Source organism: Pan paniscus, chromosome 14, assembly GCF_029289425.2.
Source record: "Pan paniscus chromosome 14, NHGRI_mPanPan1-v2.0_pri, whole genome shotgun sequence".
In the NCBI taxonomy this organism is placed as follows: Eukaryota; Metazoa; Chordata; class Mammalia; order Primates; family Hominidae; genus Pan; species Pan paniscus.
Window position 1 is genome coordinate 28,242,083 of NC_073263.2, and position 23,665 is coordinate 28,265,747.

Consider the following 23,665-nt stretch of genomic DNA (forward strand, 5'->3'; position numbering starts at 1 on the left):
TTCAACATTATTTTGGAGGTTTTAGCAGGTACAGTAAGATAACGAAAGAAAATAATATAAATTTGGGAAAGAAGAGATTAAATTATCTTTTTGCTGATAATATGCCAACATATTTAGAAGCTCTAAGATATGCTTTTAAAAAGAACATATCTGTTTAATTAACATGGCTGGACACAAGATAAATACACAAAGATACATAAATATGTGAATATACATACGTGTGTACATTGTTCTCCATATGTTCTCTTCGTTTGCTTCTATCTAAATAACTCTTGGGGTTTACACAAGCTCTCAATGTCATCTGTGAAACCTACAGACTATTGCTTATGGCAGAAAAAATGCACTCAACTTGTGAGCTACTCGCTTACATAACCATGTACTCCACTTTTACCAGATGAGTTGTTTGTTTACCAATTTCTAGTTGTGCTTGCTCCTAAACATTTTTATGACAGTTGTACTGTTATTATAAACCAAGTAACTTGAACAAATACTACTGAAGCCAACACATAATAATGTGATAAGAATGAATTTTTGTTTTCATGGAAGCTAAGTTGTCTGCTTTAGAAAGGTTCAATAAAGACAGGTTGCAAAAAAATGCTGTTGGTTTGGGCATAACAATTGTAAAGCATGAGGAGAAAATTTTAAGATTTTGTATTTGCATTTTTCTACAAGTCTTATTAAGTTACTGAACCAAATTAGAGAAATCCAAACTGAAAACTGTATATGATGCATTATTGATGTAGTTTATGCAAGAAAGATATTATGGTACTCCAAATCAGTAGACCCATACTTAAGAGAAGGACCTTATCCTACATCACATTATGGATAAATGAATATATATATATATACACACACATATGTTTCATGTTAAAATATTTTAAATATGTATTATTACTACAGCATAACCTAGCCTATCCTGATTAAAGCTAGGCTAGGTTATATTACAGTAATAAAAAAGTAAAACCAAAAAAACCCTTAAGTCTCAGTGACTTAAAACCACAGACTCTTTATCTGGATGACATCCAGAGCCACTGTCTTCTATATGATGACATTCTAGCTACTTTACCCTTTCGGTACTTCTACATCAGCATATACTTCTATTATCACTGTGGCAGGGAAGATATGGAGAATCATGCTTCAACTTCTCAATGCTTCTGTGCAGGAATGAAACACACACATCACTTCTACTCACATTTTCATTGGCCAGGATTAGTCACATGGCTATATCTAATTTTTTTTTTTTTTTTTTTTTTTTTTTTTGGAGATAAGAGTCTTGCTATATCCTCTAGGCTGGAGTGCAGTGGTGAGATCTCGGTTCACTGCAACTTCCGCCTCCCGGGTTCAAGCGATTCTCATGCCTCAACCTCCCTAGTAGCTGGGATTACAGGCATCTGCCACCATGCCAGGCTAATTTTGTTTTGTATTTTTTAGTAGAGACAGGGTTTTGCCATGTTGGCCAGGCTGGTCTCAAACTCCTGACTTCAGGTGATCCACCTGCCTTGGCCTCTCAAAGTACTGGGATTACAGGCATGACCCACTGCACCTGGCTGGCTATATTTAAGAGACAAGAAAAAGCGTCACCTTCTTGCATACTTGAAAGTAAGAGAAAAACCAATTATGGTTGAATGGAGATAAACATCTATTGCATAGGTGTCATTTTCTAGGATTTCTCAATCTCGCCAACTTAACAATAAAATATTGTGATACATGGTATTAGTGATCAAAATAGTTGCTGCCCTTCAAGTTGAAAGAGTACTGATCCTATCTCACTGGTTATTTCTTAGGTGTCAGGCTTGGCATTGTGACTTGAAGGGCCCTTCCTTGCGGAGAACATATGCATCCCGGATGCTTCAATGTCGGATATGGGCACTTCTTGCTTTGGCTTATAAAGTGTGGGGGAAGTGATGTGTGACACTTCCTGGCAGGAGCTTTCAGAACCAGCAGATGCTATACTTTGACTCCTCTCTACTACAAGACTGCAATGTGCCCGACAGCAATGGCTTCATTAGCCTGGGCCCCAGAGTAAGGGTGATGTGAAGCAGAGCTGCAGCCAGCTTGGGATGGGCATGCAGTATGAGCAGGAAATTTTTTGTTGTTATAAGCCACTGAGATTTTCAGGTTGCTTGTTATTGCAGTGTAATTTAGACAAAGCTGACTAAGACACATACCATCCTTACTGCATCTGTAGGAATGGTTACAGCAGTAACCAAAAAGAAGTGAGAATGGAAAAACACAGTCATATGCCACATGATGATGTTTCAGTCAACAACGGACTGCACATATGATGGTGGTCCCTTAAGATTATAATGAAACACTTTATTTTTACTGTTCCTTCTCCATGTTTAGATATATTTAAATAAGCAAACACCACTGTATTACAGTGGCCTAAAGGATTCCATACAGTAACATAGCATGCAGGTTTGTAACCTAGAAGCAATAGGCTAGACCATACAGCCTAGGTGTTAGTAGGCTATCCCACCTAGGTTTGTGTAACGACGCGATGACATTTTTCACAACGACAAAATCGCCTAATGCTGCATTTCTCGGAACGCATCCCTATTGTTAAGAGACGTATGACTATATTCTTTCTGTAATAGTGATAAAAGTACAGAATGCTTAAGGCTAAATTTGACAAGACAGGTTTAAGACATATGAAGAAAATAAAATATTATTGAAAGACATAAAGCATGTCAATTCTCCAAAAAATCCATATATAAATTTCATGTAATTCTAATCATAATTCCAATGGTTTCTTTTTAATTTGATAAAGGCATTTTAAAGTTCATGTGGAACAGAATTTACCCACAATGATGCTGCCAGGATTAAATGAAGTAAAGTATGTAAAGCACCTAGGACAGGATTTGACATCTATAGTACATGTACTGATATGTGTTGGCTAGTATTACTCAGAAAAATAAATAGATCTTTAAAATGGGGAGTGCCAAAATGTATCTTAGTACACATGGGATTTTAATATAGCCATCTAGAGGAAAAAAAACTAGACCCCTATTTAATCCATATCCAAAGTTAAATCCCATATGGATTAAAAACAAAAATGTAAAAAAATTAATATGTTAGAATAAAATTTAAGAGAATGAATTTATACACTACAGGTTAGGAAAACATTCTCAACTGAAATAGCAAACCAGGGAGTTGCAAAGGAAAAGATAATTTTTTAAACATGTGTATTGTCAAAGATACCATAAAGAAAAGAATAATCTTATTATATAGTAGACTTCAAGAAATATCTGGGATGTATCAGAAAAAGGTTAATACCTATAGTATGAAATGAGTGACCAAAAATTTACAGGAAAAAGAAAAAAAAAACTCCACAGAAAAATGAGTAAAGAATGTGTGAATAGGCATTTTCAGAAAAGCAAATCTAAACAGTAAACATGAAAAAAATGCATGATCTGAATAGTAATCAGAAAGATCCAAACTAAAGTAATCCTGAGTTATCACTTCTCACCCATCAGAACCACAAAAGTTAAATTTCTGTTGACAGAAATGTGAACTTAAACCACTTGGAATCATGTTTACCATTTGGGGAAGACGTTTGAAAGCAACCCTTTAATATAGTGGTCAAGGAGGAAATTATTTGGCATTGCAATGCACCAAATATAACTACACTATTTTGAAAGTTCAGCTTTTCATGAAATGGATTTTGACAAGACTCTGACTTAGGCTGCTCGTTGTATATCCCACAGTGTATGTTCCTCTCGGCTCCAAACTCAGAATTTTGCAACTACTTTTGGTCACTGGACAGCGTTTTTTTATTTCATGACCACTCCAACCCTTGAATACATGGAGGCTCCTAATGGCACTGCCTGGCACACCCTAACCACACAAGTTCTGGCAGCCCTGGTTGAACTCTGGCTAACTCGACCTTTTCAGATCTGTGACTCGTATGGCTGTCTACATCTGATTCTGATTCTTCACCTAGTTTCTCAGCCCCTACTTTCTCCACTTACTCCTACTCCTTCCCCACTCCCCATCCTTCTTGAGAACCTCTCAGCACATGGATACCTACTGTAGTAAATAAATTAGACCAAGTGCTAATGGTGTCCTGGAGCTAATTTCACCCAGTTCCCACCACCACACCTTTCACACAGAGAAGCATAGTTTGATGAGCCCACTTACTCTGGAGATGGGGAGAATCACTTCAAAAGCAGGTAAGAGTGGAGGGGGGCGGGCTACTAGCTGAAAGGCTATTACGATGTTCCTAATGAAAGATGACAGCTCCAGAAAGATGGTGAATGGAGTTTATAGTCTAATAAGGAGAAGCACATGTGAAAACAAGAGGTACAACAGTGTGTTACTGCTGGTGAGATACAATTACTCATATGTATGCATAAACAATGAGGCATAAAGAGTCTATTTTCCCCAAGCAGGGAAAGTAGGGCAGCGGAGATGGTCAGGAAAGGTTTTGTAGAGGAAGCGATGCTTGACCTGACATGGTTTGATAGCACATTCCAAAAAGAGGGGAGAACAGGAAAAAATGTATAGGGGTATGAAATCAACATTAACAGAGAATTCCAAGTACTTTAATATGACTGGAGTAAAGAATTTAAGAGTGGGGTTGACAGATTACAGAAAGCCTGTTTCACATTCTAAAGAGTCATAAATTAAATCTGTAGGGCGGGTAAAGAGGAGCTACTCAGGGCTTTAAGAAGGAAAGTAATCAATTTGAATTTGAGAAAACAAACAACTTTGGCCGCGGTGTGGAGGATGGTTTGGAATAAGCAAGGATGTCTGCTTGTGGCTCGGGTGTCAGGTAATTAATTCTGTTATCCATGATACTCTACTTCTCAACCAGGCAAGTTCATCAAGGAATTTAAGAAACAATACTTTTCTTTCTTGCTCATGTAAAAACACCTAACTAGAATGATAAACAAACAAGGTCTTCTTTTTTTTCTAAACTCTATTGTATAAACTTAGTTGGACACCCTCATTTAATAAATGGGTGAGGCTGAATAGTTTTTGGCATCAATCCCAGATACTGAAACAGTGAGAAAACAACAAAACATGGAACATAATATCTATCCATAACTCCAATTGTATGGTTAGGGTTATTGGAGAATTTTAAGAGTTATGATTTCCCTGGCAAAGTGTCAAAAAAACATACCTTCAAAAATTCCAAACAGCCATTTGGCATCTAATCATGCTGACATAATGAAAAATGTTGAATAAATTGCCTACGTGTAATTTCTCATTCCTGAAGAAGTAAAGGAAGGATGTTTTCTAAGTCTCCACAATGACAGGTTTTATTAAATAATAACATGGTCATAAAAAAGCCAAAAGAAAATTTCCGAGCTCACTTAGAAAATGGAATTAATCTATTTTTTTCTTAAAGATAAATGGATATATTCTGTGACATAGAAGAACGTCTAAGGATATCCACCAATACATTTACATTGGTTATCTCTGGGTAATGCGTTTAAGTGTTCTCTATTTTCTTCTTGTTGCCTTTTGGCATTGTCTGATTTTCTATAGTGAACATGCATTGCTTCTGGAAGAAAAAACAAAAAAGTCAAATACCAACCATACAATCAGAATGTCGTAGGCCATCTTTTTCAGCTCTCTGATTCTGCATCGACTTTCTAATTCTGAATAAGATTAATGTAAACTGCTTTCAAGGTAACCTTCTGGTGTGTTTTGAGTAGGCTAAATTTCTTTCCTCAAGTCTGTATCTTCAGGGAATAAATTTTTGAATTTTCAAAATACAGATATTCCCACTAATTCTTCATGCCAGTGGAGGGGAATACTGACACTATCCAAAAATATAACAGAATTGAAACCATCATGTATACATGTATATATTAGGCTTTGTGAGGCTCTGCACATGATACTTTTGGCAGATATGCTTTCTGAATTAAATTTTTATTTGGCTAATATTAAAATTACTCCATGCTCCCACATGTGGGCTGGCAAATGATGGGAGAAGGCTATAGTAAAAGAAATAGGTGTAGAATTTAAAATTCATTGCATATAATCTATCAGCTGTATGCTGTGCAGGCAAACGAATAAAGATTATGGCGAAAATATAAACCAATTCAGAGCACAGACAGACCTAAAATAGGGCTACAAAAGCATGAAAAATGGAATGCTAACTTGCGCCATGTCTGATGCAATGCAGATGTAAAGCAGTAAAATAAAACTCCTGGATTCCAAATAGTCTACTCTAGTACTTATTCTCAAAACCTAGCTTTTCATAATCAGCAGACACTCTTTTAAAAGCAGCTGCATCTGAAATTATAGCCAGTAAAATATTTCAGAATATGAAACACTCATCTCTTAGGGTTAAAGGGTCAAATGAACTTGATATTTCTCCATCTCTTAACACATAGGAAGGGGCTTGCAGAGAAGATTTGTAAATATGACTTATCCTAAATTATGCATATTGAACCCTTCCCAACACTGTAAGAATTTAGATCATTTAAAGAAGATTTGGATATATTTTTTATAACTTATAGATTCTTTTCAGGCCCTCAAAAACCTAGTAATTTTCTTATTAAGATTTGTATAATACCACTACCCTTACATGAACTACTCCTCCACCCCTAGCCTTGTAGGGAAGCATAATTTTTTTTTTTTTTTTTTTTTGAGACGGTCTCGCTCTGTCGCCCAGGCTGGAGTGCAGTGGCACCATCTCGGCTCACTGCAACCTCCACCTCCTGGGATCAAGTGATTCTCCTGCCTCAGCCTCCCAAGTAGCTGGGATTACAGGCGTGCACTACCATGCCCAGCTAATTTTATATTTTTAGTAGACACAGGGTTTCACCATGTTGGCCAGGCTGGTCTCGAACTCCTGACCTCAGGTGATCCACCTGCCTCAGCCTCCCAAAGTGCTAGGATTACAGGAGTGAGTCTCTGCGCCTGGGCCTGCCTCCTGTTTCTAACAGCTGCATCTTTGTCCTTGATTCCCTCTCACACCTGTTCTGGGCATCTGAGAGATCATTATCTCAATCATTCCTTCTTGCTGCTTCTCTTCCCTGCTGTCTTCACTCTTGCCCCTTCACCAACTCTTTCTAACATCTGCCTAACAAACTTTGGTCTGTCCAATCATGCACATGAAACAAAAACAAAACCCAACTTTCATTCAAACCAAAATCCTGATTCTATTTTTTGAAATGGACAACTTTCTGAAAAGAATGATCTATAAAATTTGGCCGCCTCCATTTTCTTCTTATAAATTCTTCATTCCTAACAATCTGGTTTATAGTTAAACTGCTCACCAGAAGATTATGCAAATGACATCCCATTTGCCAAACCCCATCGATCTTCCCATAATCATTATCTGACATCACCGGTCATTCCCTTATCTCAACATCTTATCTTCCTTAGCTCTGAGACATTTTCAGATCTCTCTTCTCTATGCCTCTTCTAGCTTCTTAAGTTCTAAAGAGACACTCACTACATATTAGATTTCAAAATCCTGCTGAGTATCTGCCTAAAGTATGCAAGGCACTATGCTGTGGAGACAAAGCAGCTTTTAAGAGGGGGCTAACCAAGCAGGCTGGGTAATAGGGTTTGGGTGCCCAGGGCCAAGCTTAGGCAAATAACAGAAAAGAGCAAAGTAAGTGTAATTTTAGATCGTTAGAGAGCACTAAAATTTAGGTCAGAAGACCCAAATTCAGCTGACAAGTTGAAGTACAAGAATAGTACCCAAACAGGAGACAGATGAGGTAACAAATGGGGAAAGAGCTAGGAGGAGGGAGGAGGGTTCTTGCCAGATGTGAATGAAGCTGAATTTGTCCTCAGTTTACCTAGCTATGTCACCAGACTGACTTAAGAGTAAAGTCAAAGACGACTACAAAAAGTAAAACAAAATAGGGTGCTTGTTCTCATACGATGCCCCGGCATTTTCTGTGAAATGTGCATAATGATAGTATCTACCTCACAGGATTAATTGAAACAATATATGCAAAGAACTAAACCCTGGCTTGACATGTAACAAATGTTAGGTATCATTACTAATGTTCTATCCTCTAAGCTATTTAACATAAAGCTTAAGTAAATATAATTAAATCATTCCAGCATCAAATCTAATTTACTTAATTATTTAGCATACTAAAAAGTACCCCGTATTAGTTAATACTGTAACAAACCATTTAAAATAGGATATAAACTTGGGTGTAAGACTCAAAATAAAGGGAATTTTCTCCTTGCTGAGCCACTAAAACAACTCTTCACACTGGTCACCAAAAGCCTATTTTCAGGGCTTTATGATCCCTTTTTAGCTACTTTTGAACTACTTTCTAACCTCTCAATACTTTCTTGCCCTTTTGATTCGAAGATGGCATAGCCTTTAAAGCAGGCTCCCCTTCTTCTGGCTGTCTTTTGAATTCTGGTATTTCTTAGGTTCACTCCTATTTTTTCCTTCCTTTCAAAGCCTTTCCAGTATGTGACACTACCTTAGCGTACCATTAGTGGCTTAAATGGTATCCTGGTTCCTACTTTCTCCCAATCTTAGTCTGTCCTTCATGCTGCCACCAGAATTTTTTTTTTTTAATTCCAAATGTTTGTGAAAAGACCTCCATTATCTCCTGTTGTCTATAAGAAAAAGCCCTAAACCTCAGCATACCATAGAAGGCCCTTTGTTTTGGCCCCAACCTGTCCCTCCAACCTCATCTCATTTTGCTTCACCTGCTCACCCAGAGCTCCAGCCACAGGGAAATGTTTTCCATTACTCAGATAACAACACGACTTTTCACAAATCTCTTGCCTTTACACGTTCCTCTTCCGTGAATGCTGTTTTCTCCTGCTCCCAACAACTTTCTGGTTTAGCCCCTTTCTCTATCAAGCATTTATCACACTGCATTTTATTATTTTATTATTATTATTTGAGATGGAGTCTTGCTGTGTCACCTAGGCTGGAGTGCAGTGGCGTGATCTCTGTTCACTGCAACCTCTACCTCTCGGGTTCAAGCGACTCTCGTGCCTCAGTCTCCTGAATAGCTGGGACTACAAGCATGCACCATGATGTCTGGCTAATTTTTTTTTTGTATCTTTAGTAGAGATGGGCTTTTGCCATGTTGGCCAGGCTGGTGTCGAACTACTGACCTCAAGTGATCTGCCTGCCTCCGGCTCCCAAAGTGCTAGGATTACAGGTGTGAGCCACTGCACCCGGCCCATGCTGCATTTTAAATATCTGTTTGCATGTCTATTTCCCCAGGAAAATATATAAGCATCTCAGGTACAGGGAATTGCCCTTTTCTTCTTTATAGCTCCAGAATCTAGTACCATGCAAATGTTCAATACATATTAATTGAACTGTAAGCAATCAGCAAATGTTAAAATGATTTTTAAGAAAAGATTCGCAGTTTTACAATTTCTCAGGTGGAATTGACGGAAAGAAAAAAAGATGCAAACGAAACACTCCAACTCAAATCTCAGGATTAAACATGGCTATTGTGAAGGACCAGAAGACACCTAAAGGACAGCATGGCAGAACACATAACATCTGGAACTTCAAAGTTGTATGACCATGGCAGTGGATATACATAACATATATGGCCTTATCATTTTCCTCTCTCAAATCCTTCGATGGCTTTTTAAAGACAAAGCCTCATCCTTAATCTTGCCTACAAAGGCTGCATAAAAAACCTGTAGCTAGGTCCCATGATGCACGCCTGTAGTTCCAATTACTCAGCCGGCTGCAGCAGGAGAATCGCTTGAGCCCAGGAGTTCAACGCAGGCCTGGGCAACATAGCTAAACCCTCTCATTATTTAAAACAAACAAACAAAAACAACAACAAAAACCACTTGCCTCCATCTACTTACAACCTCATCTCACAGTACTCTCCACTTTACTTTCTGAACTTTAGCCAGACTTAGGCCTTCTTTCCAGTTCCGTTTTTGCACAAGCAGATCTGCACGTAATGTTGTTTTAAATATCCTACTACCCCAAACTAGTTCGCTCTTATCCTTTAGCTGTCAGTCCAAAGATTCCCTAAGATGTCTCCATCCTGTGGCAGCAGACTATAAGGCCGTTTTATTACATTACATTTGAACAATACAGAATAGTGTAACGAGCATGGATTCTAGACTCATAAATATGTCCTTAGGCATATTTATTTAAGCCCTTCATGTCTCGGTTTCTTCACCTGTAAATTGTACTCGTAAGGTTACTGAAAAGATTAAAAGAGATAAAGGATGTAAGCACTTAGAACTGTGTTGATAACGCAGTTCAAAGAGCCCAACATATGTCGGTCATGATCACATTTACTTAATTTGTAGTCACTATCGTCCCCTCTCTCCCCTCTAGCCTCCGGAGTACCCCTGCTCCTCTAGCCCAGAGGCCGCACCGGCCTGGTCCTTTTTTGTATTCCTAGCCTCGGCACAGGGTTCGGAACATACCAGGCCTTCGATATTATGTTTTTTAAAAATGACAAAAGCCTTGTGTCCCAATTTTGCTTTATTAGCCGAACGATCTCAAGCAAATCACTCAAATCACCTACGCCTCGTTTACCCTTCTGTGAAATGTAATAGCTACCTCAGAGAGATTTTGTGTTAAATAATGCGATGTACCTACAAAAGCACACTGCACATCTTAAAATGCCGTACAAACCATAGATGTTTATTAATAAACCGGAGTCCGTGTCTTCCCTCCCCTCAGGCACGTCTCGTCCCGACCCCTCCCTCCTCCCAGCCCACACCCTTACTGCGCCCTTGGCCCTGGGTCCCTTGGGATTGCAAGCGTGGGAGCCTCGGCCCCGCGCAGCTCCCTCCGGCGTCCCGCGCCCTCCTTCCTTCCTCGCCAGGACGGACGCACTTCCGGCGGATGTGGGGGCCAGCCCTCGGAAACGGAAGTGAGCGGCGGGGTCGACTGACGGTAACGGGGCAGAGAGGCTGTTCGCAGAGCTGCGGAAGATGGTGAGTGGGTACCCGGGCGGCCGGAGTTCCACGCGGGCTCGGGACCGTGGCTCGGCAGAAACAGGCAGTAGCCTCCCAACCCGTCCCCGGTGGCGGCGGCGGCGGCAGCGTGGGGCTGAGGCCGGCCTCAGGCGCCATAATCTGTCGAGTCACGGGGTTTGGGTGGGTCGTGGCTGTCGCCGGGGCCCGGCACTAGTCCCACTAGCAGCGCTTCGGCTTCATCCTGCTCCTCTTAGCTCGGTTTGCGCCCTTCCAGCCCTTAGACCCCAGCAGGCCCAGACCTCCTCCCCTTACTTGGCGCAGAAGTGGAAAAGGCAGCCGTGAAAGTGCAACGTTCTGTGGGGTGGCGCTGGCAACCCTTTCCTTGAGGGGTAACCTCTGGGAGCCCGGAGCTCTCAGACTCCTCATCTTCCCCAGCCCCCGCCCTTGTAACTGCCTGGTAAACAACCCACAACTATAGGTCGCATTTGTGTAACGCAGCTTTGCTCTACAAACTTTTTTGAGAGCTTGTAGTGTGCTAGATGTTAGAGGGGAAAATATCAGACAGTTGCTATTCCCTGTTTGCCAGTATTGTTAGTACATCTCCTCCCTCCTTCTCATCCCCACCACTTTCTCTTTCTTTTAACTTGGAAGTTGTGGTATTTGAGAAGAACACCGAGTCACCATTGCCACAGACTCTGATATCGGTACTGCTGGTAGGCCATCCATCCAAATCTAGAAAGTTTCTATTGGTAAATACTGCTAATCGTTAAAAAGTTTTTTAGGCACTCTCAAATATAACTAGTAGTTAGGTTTTCGTAGATTTGCCTTTCTCGGCTCCTTCCTTTATTAGAAACAGCAAGTACTAATCCTGATATTTTACAGAAGGAAATTGGGGAAAATGACAATAACAGAATCCAGAAGTCAGAATTCACCTTTTCTTTGTGCGTTGAAACCTTGTTACTTTACAATAAAGCAGTCCAGAAGGAGGAGAATGTTCATATAGGGAAGTAATAGAAGATACATTTGGAAAGTAACAATCACACATCTCTGCTGAAGGTCCCCAACCTCTGGTGGTTCAACAATCTTCTGACTTTATGATGGTGTGAAATCCATACACAGTCAGTAGAGGCCATATTGGAGTACCAATACAGCCATTCTGTTTTTCACTTTCAGTACAGTATTCAATAAATTACATGAGATACCCAGTACTTTTTAATAAAGTAGGCTTTGTATTAGATGATTTTGGCTAACTGTAGGCTAGTGTAAGTGTTCTGAGCACATTTAAGGTAGGCTAGGCTAAGGCCTGATGTTTAGTAGGTTAGGTGTGTTAAATGTGTTTTTGACTTTTGACATTTTCAATTTAAGATGGATTTATTAGGAAGTAACCCCATCATAAGTCAAGGAGCATTTGTAGTCCTGGTAGGAGTTCAGCTCCTTGGTGCAGATGAGTAAACAAGGCCAGAGAGGTTGGTGCTTTGCTGGCAGTCACAAAGTAGGTTAGTGACAGTCCACACTAGAGTTCAGATTCTTTTCCTCGTCCACCATGACTTCTTGTATGTAGGGGAGTTGGAACCTGTTATGCAGGTTCTTTAGGTCCAGGCTAAGGAGTCTGAACTTTGTGCTTCAGACATCGATGAACCAACAAAGATTTTATAGCAGTTTTGTTGGAGGAGGTTTCATGCTTGAGGAAAACCTTGATATACAGAACTGGAAAATGGGTGAGTCTAAAGGCAGCAAGACCCAGTAGAATGCTGTTGAAGTTATCCATGTGTGATAGGCTGGGCTAGAGTGGTGTAGTGAAGAAACCCTGGAAAGGATAAAATACCTGACTAAATCAAATATACAAACGAATTAAGAAATCAGTTAAAAAGCTGACTTCTCAGAATATTTTCTTCTAGAATAATATAAAATTTGATACTAAAACTACCTGTAGCTGTTTTACATTTTTCTGCAGAATCACAGGGATATTGGACTTGAGCAACAAGTGATTTAAAGTTAGCGTCTTGGGCCATGCATGCTGGCTGACACCTGTAATTCCAGCACTTTGAGGGGTGCTGAGGCAGGAAGATCGCTTGAGCACAGGAGTTTGAGACTAGCCTGGCCAGCATAGTTGAGACCTTATCTCCACAAAAAATAAAAAAATTAGCCAGGCGTGATGTTGCACGCGTGTAGTCCCAGCTACTTGAAAGGCTGAGGCAGGAGGATCGCTTGAACCTGGGAAGTCTAGGCTGCAGTTAGCTGTGATTGCTCGACTGCATTCCAGCCTGGATGACAGAGCAAGACCCTATCTGAAAAAGTAAATAAATAAATAAATAAAGTTAGCATCTCATGCTTTGCCTGTTGTAACACCATGTTTTCTTTGCTTGTTTAATATATTTTCATAAGCTGAAGCCCCGGGAGGTAGACATGTATCTTCAGTATCTAGCAGAGTACCTGACACATAGTAGATGGCTAATAAGTATCTGGTGATTGCGCATTTCACAGTAGCGTAGGGTAATCATACACCAATACCAAATGCACTGTCTTTTTTACTTTGTTTTACACTATCCTGATTAGATACACATAGTTTTTATAGGTAGTGCTATCTTCATATAGAAACCAAACACTTTCTGAAATTCCCTTTTTTTCCCAGCTTCTCTACTTTTCTTTATCCATCCTGTCTGTTAATCCCATTTCTGTGTTGTTTTTCCTTGTCCTCAGGGAATAGTATTCCCGAGGATGCTGTCTTCAACTTTTTTATTCTGTGTTATACACTCTAACCTAAGGGAGCGGTTTTTCCAGGGGAAACAAATTCAATCATGCCATAACCTTTCAGAGGCTTTCAGTTTTGGAATAAAACCCACATTTCTTTGCACGTAAAATGTTTCACTTTTGTATTTCATCAGCCTTTACTTCTGCCTCACTGGAAACATATTTAGCCAGTTATCTCAAACTACCTAAAGCTTGTTCATTTATATTTTCTTGCCTTTATTCATGTTATTTTTCCCTGGAATGCCTTTCAAACTGACAGCATTCAGAGATCACCTCAGGAATCCTTCCCACTTTTAAATTTGGTATTTTCATTGTACCATGTGTGTCTCTATCATATCGTAATGTTTAAGGCTTGCTGTAATTGTCTAGTCTGGACTTTCTGAGGGGCTCTTATTTTTCTGTCTCCTACTTAAACAATATTTTTGACACAGCTGTCTGGGTGTGTGTTTAAATTTTTTTTCTATTTAATAATGTTTTTTATTTGTGTTGTAGAATGCCAGAGGACTTGGATCTGAGCTAAAGGACAGTATTCCAGTTACTGAACTTTCAGCAAGTGGACCTTTTGAAAGTCATGATCTTCTTCGGAAAGGGTATATGGGGGAGTTATGACTTTGATTTTGTTATGTTTCTGTGAATTTTCACAATATTCTTTAAGTATTTTGATAGGCTATACGTGTGTATTTAGTTGGCAGATGGCAAGTAATATACCTTACATGGGGTGCAGAGGGGAAGAGGCTTAGATATTTTCTGTAGTGGAAGAGGTGTCTCATCAAAGTAGTAGGTTCCCAATTAGAGCGTCCTCCTAGGCAGTGGTGCCCATTAGCATGATTTGGTAGGATTCTTTTTATTTATTTTTTTGCTACTGATAACTTAGCCATTTGCCTTCTTGTCTTAACTATTAGAGTAATTCGCTTTTCTTTGGGAGGCACTAGAACATAGCAGTTGAGAGATTAAACTCTGGATTCAGTCGGCCTGGGTTTGGATCGTGGCTCTGCTATTTACTAGATGTGTGCCTTTGGACAAATCACATAATTAATGTCTCAGTGTCCTTATGGATAGAATAGGCCTAATAATAGTCTGTATCTTCTTTTGAGGAACAAATGAGTTAATACCTGAAAAATATTTTAAATAGTACCTGACATTAGAAGCACTCAGTATGTATTGGCTACCATTTTTTTTCTTTTCTAGCTTTAGCATGCAGTTAACGCCATGTTTGTGATTTCCTTTTTGTTTCTGTATGTCTAGGTCTCAGTTTCTGGTACTAGACCATACTCTTTGCAGGTCACTTTTCTGCTTAATAAAATAAGGATAACAACCTTTCCCCCTATAAACATTTTGTGTTTTGAATTTTTGAATTTTACATCTAATTTTAAAGTATTTACTCTTATTTTTTGTTTATTTATTTATTTTTTGAGATGGCATTTTCCTCTTGTTGCCCAGGCTGGAGTGCAATGGCGCGATCTCCCCTTATCGCAGCCTCCACCTCCCGGGTTCAAGTGATTCTCCTGCCTCAGCCTCTTGAGTAGCTGGGATTACAGGCATGTGCCACCATGCCCGGCTAATTTTGTATTTTTAGTAGAGACGGGGTTTCTCTATGTTGGTCAGGCTGGCCTTGAACTCCTGACTTCCAGTGATCCGTCCACCTCGGCCTCCCAGAGTGCTGGGATTACAGGTGTGAGCCACTGCATCTGGCCGTAATTTACTCTTATTATAATAGAATGGCATTCTAATGCTGGTGTCTGAGTACAAATATAATCCCTCATTACAGACTTTCAATTTTTTAGTAAAAAAATGCAGCATATAGCCTGTGAAATTGGAGATATAATTTGATATTTATAATCAAGTTGATTGGCTAGGCAGTAACTAAGGTCTGAAGATTTTTTCCCCCCACATGAAATGTTCCTTCTTCTTCCTGATTGGACTGGGGCAGGACCATTTTCAAAACCCACTTCCTGGATAATGTTTTGTAAAAAGACAATATTCAATAAACAATTGTTGCAGGGTTTCTAAGGTTTTTATTAGCTTTAAAATCCTAGTTTGGATAATAAGGTAGTCATCTTTATATAGCCAGAGTGATAAAGACCAGTGGCCTGGTTCTAGTTGTGCCTTACCTAACATACTTTATACATAGTAGGTGTTCAGTAAATGTTAAACCTATTGTTCAACATGTTTATTAAAGATATATTAAATATTGAATGTGTTAGACCTGAAGGGAATAGGCTTAGATAGTTTATATAGTGCAAGAAGTACCTCATCAGAGTAATAGCAATAAACATACATTCATTAAATTTCTTCTAGATGTAGCACCAGATTTTGGCAAGTTTTCCCTAGTGATTGAAGTCTTGACCACCAATGTCTATAATGGATACATTCTTACATTATTATATATACCTTTTTTTTTCCTTTTGGTGTGTAGGTCTATGAATTTTTAGCACATGTATCAATTCCTATGACTGTCACCACAATCAAGATACAGAACAGTTTTGTCACCCCAAAAAACTCTCTCATGCCATCCCTTTATAGATATGGTTTTGAGCTCTGGGTATTGAGTGATATTTAATCTCCTCTAAATGTTGTTTTTTTTTTTTTATGTCCTTTCAGTTTTTCTTGTGTGAAAAATGAACTTTTGCCTAGTCATCCCCTTGAATTATCAGAAAAAAATGTAAGTATATTATTGTGTCCTTATTTTTATCTTCTAATAGATAAATACTTTTACTAATATTGGTTTCATTTTATTAAAACAATTTTGGTACTGAGGATTTGCCCATGAAGAATGTGAGGCGCTATTTTCAAACCCCTTGTAGGATAGACTTAAAAATTACACTGCTCCTCTAAAGCTCCCTTTCTATGCGTCCTTCCCTGCCTTTTTAATGTATGTCTCCAAAGGGTGATCCACTTCTCCATTCCTCTCACAGGAATTTTCTCTTTCGATAATGCTGTTGCTTTTATATTTTTCCTGCCATTTTTGCTGTTGGCTTCCAAGTTCATATCTCTAGTTTTGACCTCTTTCTTAAGTCCTGCATCTCCGAGTTACTGTAGGACACAGCCACTAGGCACAGTAGGTACTTCGATGAATATGACATAATCCCCATCCTTAAATAACTTAAAATTTAATGAGGAAGACAAGCAGTGGGTAGGAGAAGGCTTCGTAAAGTGCTAGAGAAGACCAAGGATGTGACAGCCACCTGTGCTTAGGGCTTTTTTGGAAGGCTTTATAGAAGAGGAGGGACCTTTGAACAGTTTTAGACCAGAAAGTTTATTCCTAAAGAGAGGATAGCATGTATACATGTCCAAAACACAACTGAAAGGATTCTTAAATAAACATTTAGAGGAAGAAGAAAAAGGTTTCTGACTAGTTGGGGAAGATGATGCAGTTGTTAGGTAACAGAAAACTGATCTGTATTTTGTTTTTGTTGTTTGTTTGTTTCGCTTTCTAGTAAGAGGATAGGTCTGCCTATAAGAAAGAGTAGAATAAATAATGTAATTATGAAATTGAAGTTCAAATTAGATGAGAAAAATAAAAAAATTCCTCATCGATTTAAGTGAATTCAGGTTTCAGGTGCAGAAGTTGACAGCCCAGAGTACACTTATAAGTATGTGAGTATGATTATAAAAGCACAGTTGATCATCTTTGAGAACTAATGGGAGAAATGAAAATTGGTTGTAGATGGATACATATTCCACTTTTGTATAAAGGATCTAACTAAAAAATAAGATTGTCTGTGGTAACACTGATCCCTGAAACCGTTTCTTAAGTGGACTATTGAGTGAGCTGTGAGCATTTAATAGAGTAAGCAGTGATCATCAGCATCTGAATGAACTCAGCAAATTAATTTTAGTTCACTCTTTTACTCAGTTGCCAAATGGGTCAGTCAAGGGATCAAATTATCTGACAAGGGATAAGATTGAGGATTATATGGTGGATTATTAACCAAGTGAAAGTAGTGTAGGGTAAAGTATATGAGGTTGGTAACTGTACCCAGAGAACGGTGATTAGGGAATAGTCAATTTGGAGGGAATATTTTGATAGGGCTTTTTGGCCTCTGTCTACATCTTAGGTAGTCAGGTGGACACATAGGAAGGATAAGTATTTTTCAAGGACTTGTGGGCAACCAAAGAAAGAATGTATATTAGGTTTTTTGGAAAAAAGATTGAGAAGGATAGTTCATTCTGTTGAATAATTGAACTATATCATGGTGATAAAATAGACCAAAGTCTAGACCAAAATTTAAGGAAAACATTTATAGAGGTGAGTGTGAAGTTCTGCGTTTGGATTCAAAAAATGAATTCTGCACCTTTGGGCAGGGTAAAGTGACTTGCTCTGTAAAACTTGACTATTTTAATTGACTGTATACTCACTATAAGCCAGCAGATTACGTTAGTTACTAAAAAGAAAGGTTAATGCAGTCTTGGGCTTTGTTAATAAGATGGGGCTCAAATCAAGGGAGATTATATTATTTTCCTGTGTATTAGTCTGGCTATTAGATTTGGAATATTGGTTTAGTTCTAAGCAATACATATTAAGAGAAACTGACAAATCTGAGTGAGACTGGCTGGAACTGTGAAGAATCTAAAAACTTCAGAGATCTTTTTGAGACTTACATCTACTGCATCTTTTCTTCTTTAATCATTTAGCCAGCTAATGGCAGTCTCACTCTTTATGTGACTCTTACTGTCTATTATAAATCCTTCAGCATGGATTGTGTAGTTGAACTATGTGGGCACCCCACTTTGCTAAGTAAACTTGGGGCATATTGCTTAATTTTCTTTAAGCCTTAGTCTTCTCATCTGGAGTTAGTAATAGCCCATCCTTGGCATATTGCTGGCCTCTAGTAGCTCTGCATGATTGGGAGCTTCAGTGGTGATAGTGATGGAAGATGGCCATCATCATTTGTACCAGTGGTTCTCAACTAGGGGAGGATCATCCTCCTGCCCCCTACAAGGGAACAGTTGGCAAAGTCTGAGGACATTTTAGGTTGTCACAAGTGGTGCGGTGGGTGGGGGGATGTGATATTGGCATCTGTGGGGTAGAGGCCAGGGATGCTGCCAAACATCCTACAGTGCACAGGACAGCCTGCCACAGTGAAGAATTATCTGGCCCAAGAAAGCAGTAGTGCGGAGGGTTGAGATACATACATAATGTCTTCCAAACTGGATTATAATCTCCAGGGTAGGCTGTTCAGTTTTGTTGTGTGTTGCCACAGAGCCTAATTTTGCACACGGTTGCTAACTTACATGTTGATTGATAATTACAGTATTAATATCACATTACGAGATGGCTGTATTCATCAAAATTTACATAAATTGAATTTTTATACATCAAATTACATTTACTGCTGGGTGTGGTGGGGTGTGCCTGTAGTCCCAGCGGCGTGGGAGGCTGAGGCGGGGGATTGCTTGAGCCTGGTAATTCGAGGGTGTAGTGCTCTATAATCGTGCCTGTGAATAGCCACTGCACTCCAGCCACATAGCAAGACCCGTCTCTTAAAATAAAATTGTATTATCATGAGGATAAGCCAATATTTAAAGCAAACCCTTCACTTAGAACTTCAGATCATATACCCATAATAAAATACTGCAGGTTTTCCCTAAGGACCATCTGTCAAAATTTGCTGTGTAAAGCTAAAGTAATTAAAAAGCATTTGATTAGTCACCTTACTTTCAAACTTCATAGTCATATCCCAAGTAGGTGCTAATCTCTCAATAGGTTTTGATCAAAATGACCTTTTTGATTACTATTAGAAGACAGTGTTATCAAGAGAGTAGCGTGTAATAAAAAATGACAAGAAATGACTTTACCTCATTATAATCACCTTAGCTCAGACAAATCTTTGTAACAGTCTGTTTGCATGTTACATTCACTATCCTTAGGGGCCATTTTTGGAAACTGTTTTAGAATCCATGAGTCAAGTCGATTCATTTTGCCTGAAATACATTAAGTTATGGCCAAAGTTCCCTAAATGTAATATCAGTACTTAGTGAAAGTATGATCCAGGAAAAATTGCTGATTAGTACCCAATACAAATTGAATAAACTTTTGAGAGATGTTTGTTTTTCCCCTGAGGCAAGTACCAAAAATAAGTGGAGTTTAAACATAGTTTAATTAACAGGATGATTTAGTGGTCGGATTATTTCTTTTGCTGAATCCTTTTAAATATATGCCTTCATACTTAGAAATTAACTATTTTTGTCAGTGGATGTGACATTTTCTGGATCTCAAATTACACCTTTGCTAGTTTTGCAGTACTTTTAATCAAAAGCGCTAAAATATGATTATGTCTTGTAAATCTACTTTTGAATAGGAGACACATTCCTTTACTTTTATAAATTTGGAATTTTGGTAGTAATTTTACTCTGGTAAAAGTACACCTGCATGCTAAATGAAATATAGACATATGTAGTCTAAAATTTATCAGAAAAAATTAGTAAAAATACTTAGTTTTTATTACAGGTATGGATATTAAAATTCTTCATCTAACTATTGTGTTATATATATGCCATTGCTAACTGTTTTGAAAGCAGAGTATTGAGTGTAATATTTAAAATTACATTGTCTTTTGTAGTTCCAGCTCAACCAAGATAAAATGAATTTTTCCACACTGAGAAACATTCAGGGTCTATTTGCTCCACTAAAATTACAGATGGAATTCAAGGCAGTGCAGCAGGTGAGTTGATGGATCTCTGTTGCATATGTGTCGATGTCATTCATGAGGACTCTTCTGTTTTCATAACAGCTATTTATACCTTATCTACCTTACAACCTATTCTACTTCCCTCCCCCTTTTTAGGGTATGACCTTGATTTCTACTTCATAGGGGGAAAAAAGTCATTAAATGGAAAACTTCAAATTACAGGCTCAGTGTCTGAAAACTTACCTGCATCTGCTTTCATGTTTTTCTGGGTTTTGTTTTGTTTTGTTTTGTTTTGTTTTATGTATTACATTGAATTTGAGATCCCTCTAAGAATATCCAAGTGGAGGTGTCAAGTATACAATTTGTATATAGTTGAATATACCTGTTGCTAAGGAATAAGTACTTGGAAAATGTCCTTCTAATTATGTAAGAACCGCCCTCCTACCTGTGCTTTGGATTCTATCCTGTTAACATTACTTCAGGAAAATCCCTTTATCAATGATGCCTTCTCAAGCTGATATCTTTAACCTCTCTCTGCTTGCTCTGTCTCAGCAGTAGCATTTGAACCGCTGTTGTCTTTTAAAACAAAAAAAAATTGTATCAATTTCAAATTCCTTTATAGTAACTTGTCTCTCATTGAGTGTGCTTTTGCTTCTTGAAAAGTTGTCTACATTTGCTTTCTATACTCCTTTCCCTCCTATTTATTTAACCCACTGTTTCTGTCTCCCATGACACCAATGAAACTGCTCCTGAACAATGTGGACATTTTTACCTTCACTTTACTTCATCTCCCTGTAGTATTTGACACTAATAATGGCTTCTTCCTTTTTCCCTTGGCTTTTATGTTTTTACTTTGTATTTATTTTTTTGATACAGGGTCTCATTCTGTCATCCAGGCTGGAGTGCAGTGGTGTGATCATAGCTCACTGCATCCTCAAACTCCTGGGCTCAAGCAATCCTCTTGCCTCACTCTCCTGAGTAACAGGGACTACAGTCACATGCTACCTCGCCTGGCTAGTTTTAAAAATTATTTGTAGAAACGGGCCCTTGCTATGTTGCCTAGGCTGGTCCTAAACTCCTGGCCTCAAGCTATCATCCCACCTCCTTGGCTTTTAGAACACCACACTTACCTGATGTCCTCCTTTCTGAATCCTTGTTCTCAGGTGTCTCTGTGTAGGTTCCATTTGTTTTGCCTGTTTCCTAAAACGCCAGTTTTGTTAGTGCCCCATCTCTAGTCCTTTCCTGACCCTATTTCCTACTTGTTGCTTTAGTTATCAATTATATGTTGATGATTCCAACTGGGCGTGGTGCCTCACACCTGTAATCCCAGCACTTTGGGAGGCCAAGGTGGGTGGATCGCTCAAGCTCAGGTGTTCAAGACCAGCCTGGGCAACATGGCAAAACCCCATCTCTACAAAAAATAAATGCAACAAATGTGCCAGCCGTGGTGGTGCACACCTATAGTCCCAGCTACTCAGGAGGCTGAGGTGGGAGGATCATTTGAGCCTGGGAGTCGGAGGTTGCAGGATTGTGCCACTACACTCCAGCCTAGGTGACAGAATGAGACTCCGTCTCAAAAAATAAAATATGTTGATGACCCCCAAGTTACAATTCTCATGAGCTATAAACCTATAGGTTTTTCCAATTGGAAAGCCCAATTGGAAGTCCCACAGGCACCTCCAGTTTTACATGGACAAGTACAGAATAACTCATAATCCCATAATCCCCCACATACTCCTTATCCCGTATGAATAGGTTTCTGCCTAAGGCAGAAATTGGATAATTAGCCTTGGTTATGTCACCTAGCACCCATCCTAACCTCTTCCCCTGCTCCCCCAAATCATTCAGTTTATTACTTGCTCTCCCCACCTTTGCTACTATGTTGGTCCTTGCCCCTGTCAGACTTTATCTGGATTACTGCAACATTCATCCCTGCTGCCCCTCCAATCCTTGTTAAGACTCCAATCAGAATAATCTTTGTAACAACACAGATTTGATTATGTCATTCCCCTCACTTTACCCTCAAAATAAAAATAAAACCCAACACTTAGTGTGGCTCTGTCCATGAATTGGCTCCTTACTTCCCACCACACTTCTTATCCTCTTAAACTACTTGCAGTTTCCTAATTCATTAGGTTCTTTCACTGTTAGGCGTTTGCACACATTTCTCCTACTGGTGCAGATTCCTTTCTCTGACCTAGCTAAATTGTCTTTTTCAATAAATTTCTATTGGCCAAGGGGGGTGGCTCATGACTGTAATCCCAGCACTTTGGGAGGCTGAGGCAGATGGATCACCTGAGGTCAGGAGTTTGAGACTAGCCTGGCCAACATGGTGAAACCCCGTCTCTACTAAAAATACAAAAATTAGCCAGGCCTGGTGGCACGTGCCTGTAATCCCAGCTACTCGGGAGGCTGAGGCAAGAGAATTGCTTGAACCCAGGAGACAGAGGTTACAGTGAGCCAAAATCACACCATTGCACTCCAGCCTGGGCGACAAGAGCAAAACTCCATCTCCAAAAAAAAAAATAATAAGATAAATTCTACTAATACTATCAATTGTATTTGGCTAAGTCATTCTGGAAGCTACTTGTTTTCCAAGGATAAAGCTCTTAAAAAACATGGTTTTGAGTAACCTAGGGTTGAATCTTGGCTTAGCCATCTACTAGTCTTAAGAACTTGAGTAAGCTGGAGAACTTTCTGAACCTCAGATTTTTAAATTTAATGTGAAATAAGGAGAACAGTAAGAGTAGCATAGGATTATTCTGAAGATTAAATGAAATCACATGTTTGGCACAAAATTGTTAACTTCCCTTTTTATTTTCCTTTTACTCAGATTTCAACTACAGATTGCTCAAATTCTGGATTTAAGTTTTTAATACTATTTGATCCAAATATCTTTGCCCAGAATTCTCTCTCTTTTTTTTTTTTCTTATCTCTATACTTTTGCAGTTTTGGGTTGTCAAGATGTATAACAGCTGCCTGCTCCTCCCTGCTTTTGATGCATTCTTAGGACTGTACTCTGATCTAACTACCAGACCCCTTGCTGTCTGGTTTAATTTACAGGTTCCTATTTTTGTTTCTTCCTCTTCCTCCCACTTCCTTTTTTTTTTTTAGGTTTGACAATCTAGAGAAATTTTTCCACACTATAAAGATTTTAAATAATCTCTATAGAACATTAGTAATTGAAAATAATATATTTAGTCTGGATACATTTTGTTGGGGGTGGGGGGAATGTGAGAAACTGCCCTCTTAGATTCTAATGGTGTGATTATCTTTAAAATACTGCTATCATTTAGTCAAAGACCACCTATTTTGGTAGTCTCTGGGAATATCTAAAATTATCTGCATTAGCTGGGCTTGGTGACATGGACCTGTAATCCCAGTTTTAGTGGGAGGATCACTAGAGCCCAGGAGTTTGAGACCAG

At 39.0% G+C, this 23,665-nt stretch overlaps 1 protein-coding gene across 1 annotated transcript in view; it reads left to right on the top strand.

Annotated features, from left to right (window-relative positions):
• The first annotated feature begins 1,265 nt into the window (after nucleotides 1-1,265).
• Nucleotides 1,266-23,665, top strand: part of POMP (proteasome maturation protein) — a 28,939-nt gene continuing 6,539 nt past the window's right edge. The window contains exons 1-4 of the mRNA XM_008971602.5: nucleotides 1,266-10,875; nucleotides 14,101-14,198; nucleotides 16,210-16,270; nucleotides 20,172-20,273. Coding sequence (XP_008969850.1) covers nucleotides 10,873-10,875; nucleotides 14,101-14,198; nucleotides 16,210-16,270; nucleotides 20,172-20,273 — 264 coding nt within the window. The 5' untranslated portion in view covers nucleotides 1,266-10,872. The remainder of the gene's footprint in view (nucleotides 10,876-14,100; nucleotides 14,199-16,209; nucleotides 16,271-20,171; nucleotides 20,274-23,665) is intronic.